The 8,830-nt window shown below is 35.7% G+C and overlaps 1 protein-coding gene across 1 annotated transcript in view; it reads left to right on the top strand.

The window, feature by feature from the left end:
• DIAPH2 (diaphanous-related formin 2) overlaps positions 1-8,830 on the top strand; it is a 260,532-nt gene that overhangs the window by 52,470 nt on the left and 199,232 nt on the right. Inside the window, 2 exon segments of the mRNA XM_009332394.1 lie at positions 3-350; positions 7,107-7,221. Coding sequence (XP_009330669.1) covers positions 3-350; positions 7,107-7,221 — 463 coding nt within the window.

Raw genomic sequence — 8,830 nt, 5'->3', positions numbered from 1 at the left:
CTCTACCTCCCCCGCCTCCATTGCCTGGTGGAGCAATACCTCCGCCGCCTCCATTGCCTGGTGGAGCAGCACCACCACCTCCTCCTCCACCTCCTCCGCTACCTGGTGGAGCAGCACCTCCTCCACCTCCTCCGCTACCTGGTGGAGCAGCACCTCCTCCACCTCCTCCGCTACCTGGTGGAGCAGCACCTCCTCCACCACCACCGCCTTTTGGTGGGCCTCCAATGCCACCAGCTCTTGGAGGTGTTCCTTTTGCTCCCTTTCCGGTGATACCAGCGTTACCACATGGGATGAAGGAGAAGAAAAAGTATAAGCTGGAAGTCACGATGAAAAGAATCAACTGGTCAAAGGTATTACAATGTTTGTTTTTATTTCCATTGATAAAAAGTGGCTTTTGAGGAAGAAGGAGGTAGTGTGCTAGGGTTTACATTAGATTGTTAATAGTAGTCACGAAGTTTGGGGAATTAATTCCATTCTTTATCCAAAACATTTTTGATGCAGTGATTGTGATTCACTTGATATTGGTTTTCAAAGACACCTTATGCTATGGGGTAAGCTCCAAGTGTTTAATGTTGCCAAGAGCCCATAACACCCCTTATTCTGGGGATACCTGTAGCTAACAGCTCTCAGAATTTTGGCTGATTTTGTGTAGAGTTAAGTTCTACATGTTTTCAACTGTAATTGATATTTGACTTGCCAAGTAAGCACTTCAAAGGTAAAATGTCTTGTTTAAAGCAGGTTTAAGTTCTCAAACAATTAAAATGTTTACTTTATAAATCATGTTACTACTTTTTTCAGCAAAATACTGAGTTAGTTAAAGGATTGCTGGGTTTTAGGACAGGGGAAATGAACCTTGAAGTAGACAATTGGGTGGAAAACTGTTGGGAAGACGGCTGTTTAGGAACTTTGACAATCTGGCAGTTGACAGAAGGAAGGATCTGGAGTCAAGGGAGATAACTACAGCTGTTTGCTTAATTGAAGTAGCTGTGGCTGAGTAATGAGAAAGGATGTTGAGAAAGGAGATGTATTTAAGAGGTTTTACTTGAGTCTCTAGGTATAAAATGGAGTAAAACGTGGTGTGAAGGGGTACGTGGAATTTGGAAGACAACGCAAAGCAGAAGTCTAATTTTAGTTTTGTCTTCTCTGGGTTAAGCAAGCTGTGGGAGCCATAAATTATGTGGTTTATGATTAATTTTTTTCCTTGCTTTTTTGAAGACAGGTTGAAAGTGGATCAGGCTTTCAGAGACTGTAATTTTAGCTTTGTATCTTCTCAACAGAAGAGTGCATGATTGCTTTGGTTATGCCTTCTATGAATTTCTTTTAAAAATGAAGTATGAGTGAAACCGCTCTGGTGGCAATTCATTGGGTTATCTAGTTTCATTTTAAAAGCCTTGCATGAAGCTTAAAACACTTGACTAGCTTAAAAAGAGAAGGGTGGGAAGGCATTGGTGAAATAATTTTTTCTAATTAAAAGAAATAACTTTATACTTACCATGATAGTAAATATACATTCTTAAACTACTAAAATTTTCTGTTTAAAGGCAGATGTCTTGACATGAGGTTAAGAATTATTTTAAGATCAGACCTCTGAATAAATACAGTAATTTACTATAAATTAAAGCATCTAATTAAGAAATGAAGCCAATTATTTTGTGTTCACATTTCTTTTGTTGTTGTGATATGTTCCAGAATTTTGAACGGAAATTTGACTTTCATTGCCTTACCTGCCCGTAAATGATAGTTGTACTACAAAACACACTCCAACAGTGTTTTTCTTTCTCTGAGAAAGGCAGGTGTTTACCCTGTTAAGACAGTTGCAAAACTTACTGGAAGGTTCTAAAGGCAATGGTGTTATTAAACGTAAGTTTTTATTGTAAGCATTGAAGAAACTTTTACTAGAGGGAATTTTTACCTATCTAATTTTGTGTAAAATTATTACTGCATTTGATTTAGCAGTATGTGGTTTAATACTTGAGTTAGTCATGGCTCTACTAGAGTTGTGAATCTGATGTTCCTCCCCTTTCCTTTACTTTACAAATATAGTTGATACTGTATACAATAATGAATTTTTAAATGAGATTCTTGTTGACAGAACTTTGTTTGACGTTTGACAGATGAGTATCCCACAAAGCTAACTTAGTTCCGATACAAAATTCTTTTTTAAAAGTTTGGGTTGCACATTGCTGAGCGAGAGATTTCTTTCCATGAGAGCTTTCAGAGAATGTGCGCTAAGCTCAGTGGATTCATGTAATGGCAGCAGGAGATGTCAGTAGGTAACTGCTGTGTTTTCTTTCTCTTTTGGCCCTGTCATGAGGGCTGGTCTGAGAGGTCATCTGTGACTCCTCTGAGGTATGTGGAGTATGATTGGTGGGTGAATGCTCGCTGAATTTCACAGTTCTGCAGACAGTTGCTTGTATTGTTGGTCTGTATCAAAGCAGAGTGAAAAACTGTGATGACCCAAATGAAAAGCCGGGGCACCATTCTATTAGGTGCAGTGAACATGAATTGTGGCTTTGCATTAAGTTGCGTACATGTATCCAAACGATTAGGAATAGTTTTAAAGCCGTTTTCAAACATAGATAACGGCATGCTATTTCATATAGAAACCTTCTAAGTTCATGATGTCTAATGTAGTTGTAAGTTCAGAGAATGCTGGTATCTGTGCTATAATGGTACTTGTAGGTTATTAATCTGAGATGTTTATTGGTTGTTTCAAACTAGTAATGTGCTAGGGCAGGCTTATGGCCACTGGGAGGAGCTATGGGACTGCTCAAGTGAAATGTTTGGGCACCATTAACTTCCAATGAATGTGAGCTTCTGCACAGTCTTAACATGGTTATATTTAACCAAATGTAATTTGAAAAAAAATCTTAAAATATAAACATCTACTTGAGCAGTAAACTGCAAGGACAATCTCAGATTTGCAAACTAACCTGTAAGAGCAGTTACTAGTTATTACTTGCCTCTCAGTACAATTGGTCACTTTGTGACAAGAGAAGTTAGGCAAGTATCCAGGTGTGTGTTTGCGTACGTGTTGCTTTAAAATCCCTTTTTGATCAGTATAGCCACTGTTCCTTCCATATAAAGGAAAGAAATTTGGGGTGCTAGATAATTGCATCTATCATCAAGACTAAACCATCACGTCTTAAAGGCAGTTTGTGGTTGGCAGAGTTTTAGCGGTATAAAACGTGATAGATGTATTGAGGTTTGCTGTAGGAAAAAATACACAGATCACCAAATCAGCAAGGCAAATCAAAGGAGGACCTTTATATATTGCATACTATCTGTTTTGAGCTCTAGCTTGGACTTCAGTGTAGTTTGACTGGATATCTGCTACTTATTTGTCAAGGTACTAAATCTTTCTACTACCAGCTAGTGTCTGACACTTTCCTTGAAAACCATATTCTATCTGAATAGCGTGTTGGTACCAAGAACTTAGTAAAATCAAATTGTTGGTGAAAGTAAGCTGTTAAGTGGCTACAGATGGTCATTGCTGACCATAAATTGCAATTTAACATTGAACAACTGTTGAACATGTAATTTAAATCACACTTTTTTTTCAGGATGTTTTACAGCTGGTAAAACTGTTGGGAAATTCATATGGATGTAGATATACATCTTTCTATAAAGTTGGATGTTACCGTGTTGTCCTGGATGGAGCTGGATGACATGGGATGCCAGATGTTGCTCCTGGCTAAAGATGCTACAACTTTTCAATATGAAACCTCTGAAATGAATCACATCATTGCCGTATGATATTGTGATGATTCATCAAGTCAGCAATAACAGTCCCTTGTAGACTGTTTTCACAATATTGCTAGGACGCAGGATCATATGTGCATTGAGTTCTTACGTAGCTGATCTACCCTGTCAGACACAATGAAATTTCAGTTTTAAGAGTGTATGTAAAGGTCTTAGGGCAACAACACTGGACTGTGTTTGGAAATCATTCTAGTTTTTCCCATGGGTTTTTTCAGGTGATTCAGGGTAAGTTGCTTTGTATTGTTTCTGAATATATACCATCACCACTTCAAGCAAAACCTTTCAAGAACTAGTAATGACAGAAGTTTACTGTTGGAAGAGGAACTAGACTGTCCTCTGATATTTGTGATTAAGCAATCTTACTTTTTATTGAGAAAGACAATTAAGCTTAGGTTTTGTGTTCCTCTAAATTCTGAAGTGTTGAATAGTGAAATGGCTCGCTCTTTGGAGTAACAAACGAGCAGTATCATGAATGATTAATCCCACTAATTTGAGAAGGAGGAATCTAGAACGTTGAGATAAAACCTGAGTGGAAAAGCATGGCATGTCAATTCATAGTTTCTTTTACCAGAAGAATTAATGTTTGTAAGCTATCTATAGTATTTTGCCACTGGATTTCAAAATATTTGGAGATGTGCCAAAATAATCTGAAAGTGTATCTAGCAGTAGTATTTTAAAAACAGGCTTTCAAAATACTTAAGTAGAAGGATATTCAAAATAGTCAACCATGGTTTTAATGTATTAATTTCAATAAATGTTAAAATAAATTTGAAACTCTTTACTTTTTCTGTCTGCAAGTCTTATAAAATAATCTGCATATAAGGATAAATGATAATTTCTTTATTGTGGGAGGAGGAATTAAAAATATCTAGCGGGAAAAAGACCTTAAATCTTTGGTTGTGGTTAACATGCATCAGTGCGCATTTGTAGTGCTACGATACAGTATGACAGTGGAAACTTCAGGCCCGTTATAGAGAATTGTAGATGAGGATGGTGTTAAAAGTAACTCCAGAGAGTGCAGCAAAATGAAATTGGTGAGGGGTTTTCTTTGTTTCTTTACCTATAATTCTCAGTGCATTTCCAGAAAACTGAAAAGTTTTTTGAGAATAAATATTAACTTTAAAGCTTCTGAACTTCAAAGGAATTGTATAGTCCTGCTGTTTTCTTAAAAAAACTGTACAAAATATTTTCAACCTGCCAGCCACACCGATATATTATGTTTTTTAATAAGAAAAAATGGACTGTTTTAAGTAGCCTAGTTGTATTGTTAAAAAGAAACAAGAATGTATGAGTTGTCATACTGGAAAAGATGCTCATGTATTACTTTGTGGAATATGGCATTGCCCAGTGTTGGAATCCAGAGATTTGGGGTTGTTTTTTCCTTTGAAATTCATCTAGCCATATAAAAGTCCTTTTAGTTCATGTACTCTTATGAATCATTTGAATTATACATTTTTGTAACCTTTAAAACCCTTACATTAAAACAAAAAAGTCACCCTTCTATGAAATGTTTATTGTCTGTTGAAGATATTTTTCCATTGAATGTCCTTGTCTTCTTTCTGTTTAGAAGATTACTCTCTTCAAAGCTTCTATCATACAATTTTCTGGATGTTTTAAAACTATTTTTCCTCCTTTTGAAATGGAGCTCTAATGTTTTAGAAATGCATTTCCACCTGGGCTTTTAAGAAAATGTTTTGTGGCTATTATTTTAGTTAGCTTCTCTTACGATCTTTGACTTCCAGACTTTTTATTAACCCCTTGTATCTGTTTGGGTATTACCATCTGGACTTTTTTCCTTATAGAATATAGCTTTCATCACAGATTTGTATTTTGCAAATTTTCTTAAGGGGGGGAAGAAAATCTGCATGCCACTGATGATGATATTCTCTCCTGAAGTTGCTGCTCATCTTTGACTTGCCACTGCTTTGTCTGGTTGGGATGGTTTCTCTCCTACAATTCACTTTTTCATTTATTTAGGCATCTCACTTAAGCAGGAGAGAATTCCTGCCATACATTTAACTTATGCTTTCTACACTCAGTTGTCCTTGTTAAGTAATACCTGATTCTAGAGTCAGTTGCGGTAGTTTTGTAACTGTGAAACATACTCGGACTACTATCCTGTAAACATACAGAAAAATAAGCTTTTTAGTTTATAATACATATTTGTCAGTGCAGCCAATTTCATTGTAATCAATTATGTTCATGTGTTTATAGAAATAATTTATAAATTGTACATCTGAACACTGTATGTGACAATGGAAAATAACTACAGACGGACACTTTGCTTAAGTGCTCTGGGAACAGTGCCAAAGATCTCCTGCATACTGAAAAAGAGGAAAGTCTATTTGATCATCGCTTTTAAGGAGCCATCATTTTGGGAATAAAATTCTTGCTGTTTAATTTAGTGCCTTTTGTTGTAACTGTCTTCACCATTAGTGTTGGATTAAGGTAGTTTTTAAAAATGTCTTACCTGCAGCTGGTGGTAAAGCAGCTACACATTAGCAGATTGATCATATAGTAAAAGGTGGAGGACCAGTGAAATCCTAGTGAGGCTTGCAAATATAGTATTGATAAATTTCCTGCATATCATCTTGAAGTTAAATAGCCCCTGAAAATGAATTGGCGTTTAAACAAACTTGTAAACAAGAATTGATAAGACTTTAAGAACTGGAAGAGGAACATATTTTGAAAACAAAATCGCTCTTCTGAATCATACATGTAGAGTAAAATTGGCTTTCAGCTTCTACATTGCAGAATACTTTCTTCTTTTAATATAGCCATTATCAAATTAGGTACTGTAATGAAGTCGCTGTTTACATTTGAAAAATGGAAGCTGTAATAAAAAGTCATACTAAGTATAAAACTATTTCTGATATTGAAAAAGATAATTCTTCCTACAGACTTAATATTGAGTCACTGAAAGGTCCACGTTGACATATCATTTGCAAATAAGGTATTCCATACTCTGGCAGTGTAAGAAAGACTATTCCTTCTACAGTTCTCAAGTAGCAGGGATGCATATCAGTGGTGAAGAATTTGGGAACTGTCTAGAAAGTGATCAAGAGAAAGCTAGAACACTTTCAAACCCAGATGCTAATATGTTATTAAGCCTGTTTGGAAAGCTTGTTGAATGGGAGAAATACAGTAAAAATTATTGTGTAGATAGATAGAGGGCAGTTCATCTGATTGCGTTTTGTTCAGAAAACATCTTTAAGAGAATATAATACCTGGAACATACCTAAACTTAATTCAGTCCAGTTATCACAAAAGTCTAGTAGCATTGGCTTTAACTTGACTATTGAAAATACTAGTTATTAACTTTTGAGATGCCATTTTTGTTTCAGATTGAGCCTCAAGAGATAGCAGAAAACAGCTTTTGGGTAAAAGCTGAAGAAGATAGATTTGAAAACCCAGAACTGTTTGCAAAATTGGCGCTTACCTTTGGAACACAAATGAAAGGTACGTTCTTCTTTTACTTAAATTTCTTTATTAAATTTAATTATTAAATTCTTCTTTAATTAAATTTAAAACTGTGCAATGACAGTCTCTTTTATGCTTCGTGCACTACCATGGAATTCATATAATGGTTTTATAGCAGGAAGATGATTTAAAAACGTATGTTTTTATTAAGCATAGCAGTCTGTTACAAGAATTGCTCCTCCCTCACTAAACAGCATGAGGGGAGGAACCTTTTGTAATAATACCTCTTAAAAGTGCAGGGTATGTTGCAGACAGATGCAAATTTTCTTCAAATTAAATTAAAATTAAATTCTAATCCTAAAATCATGCTAATCTGCATTAATATTCCTAGCTGCAGGAACTTTAAGTTGTCAGATATCCACATGTTGGAGCATTTGTTGTGTAACAAAAATTTACTTGCTTGTATCACTCGGTTAAATCAAAATCTTCTACAAGTACAACTAAGACTTGGAATGTAGCAATTACAAAATGCAGTTGAATCACAAAATCACAACTGTATAATATTCCAGAATCATAACAGTAGGCATATGTGGGTTGAAACCATCATTCTTTTCAAAGTTCTTGTGTTTTTGTCCTTAGTCTTTGCTTTCACTTTTTTTTAATAGTGTATGCAGCTCTTATTTAAGAAAAAAGAAGTTTTTAAATATACTCCTTTAATTAGTATTTAAATTTGTGTTGTGTAATCTAAGAAGCATCCCTCCCCAAGTTATATACAGTTAAACTGCGTTGTTACTGTCATTAGTGAATGATGTAAGTTAGTTTTCAAAGGGTTGAATGTGTAAGTGCACACTCTTTAAACTGTTTGCATAATACCATGGGAAAGTGTCAGGTAGTCTACCAATTTTTGTTGGAACACAGTGTGAAATGGGTCTGTTTGACTACTAGAGAGAGCAATACAGTGAGAATAAAAACTATGCTGGAGCTTTCTGTCAAGTGCAACTGAGGCTGCTCAGTATGTCATGTAAAGAGCTCTTCTGCTATTGGTTTTAGATGGAAAAAAAACATTGTTTCTCAAACACTTAATTCCTTCAATAGGAGATATGATGATAATATTTATAGCTTGAGTTGGGAATGCAGTTACTAACAACTGAATATTGGTAATGATTTTGATACTTTAATACCATCCTCATCTCTTCATGGCTTTCAAATGGTCTTTGAGTACTTCTGAAGCTGCACACGGCCTCTTCAAGTCTTTTCATTATTATCCACGGTTAATAGTCAATTGATCAGTATTTCATATGTGGCCATTTACTGGTAATTTGTTTCAGGCACTGAAGAGAAGCAAGTACTGTTGAAGTACGGTTCAATAATAACTTACTCAGGAGCTAATGAGGAAGCCCAACAAATGAGAGTTCAGGAAGTGGTAGATACTGAAAGAATGAATTCCTGGTCTAGCTACAAATCTTTTGTCAATTTATCAGCTAGTTAGAATACAATATACTTTAGGGACGTGCCGTTCTTGAAGGTGGATGAAGTCAGATGTATCAAGTGTTCACAGGCCAAATCTGAATAAGCAAACACACGCTTAGGACTTTGAAGTGAATGTGTGTACTGACTGTCAGCATTTTTGTGCTGCTGGGTTTTTTTG

The sequence above is a fragment of the Pygoscelis adeliae genome, unplaced genomic scaffold (genome assembly GCF_000699105.1).
Source record: "Pygoscelis adeliae isolate BGI_AS28 unplaced genomic scaffold, ASM69910v1 Scaffold159, whole genome shotgun sequence".
Taxonomy (NCBI): domain Eukaryota; kingdom Metazoa; phylum Chordata; class Aves; order Sphenisciformes; family Spheniscidae; genus Pygoscelis; species Pygoscelis adeliae.
The sequence above is the reverse complement of the archived record's forward strand: the minus strand, read 5'-3'. Positions and strand labels throughout refer to the sequence as shown.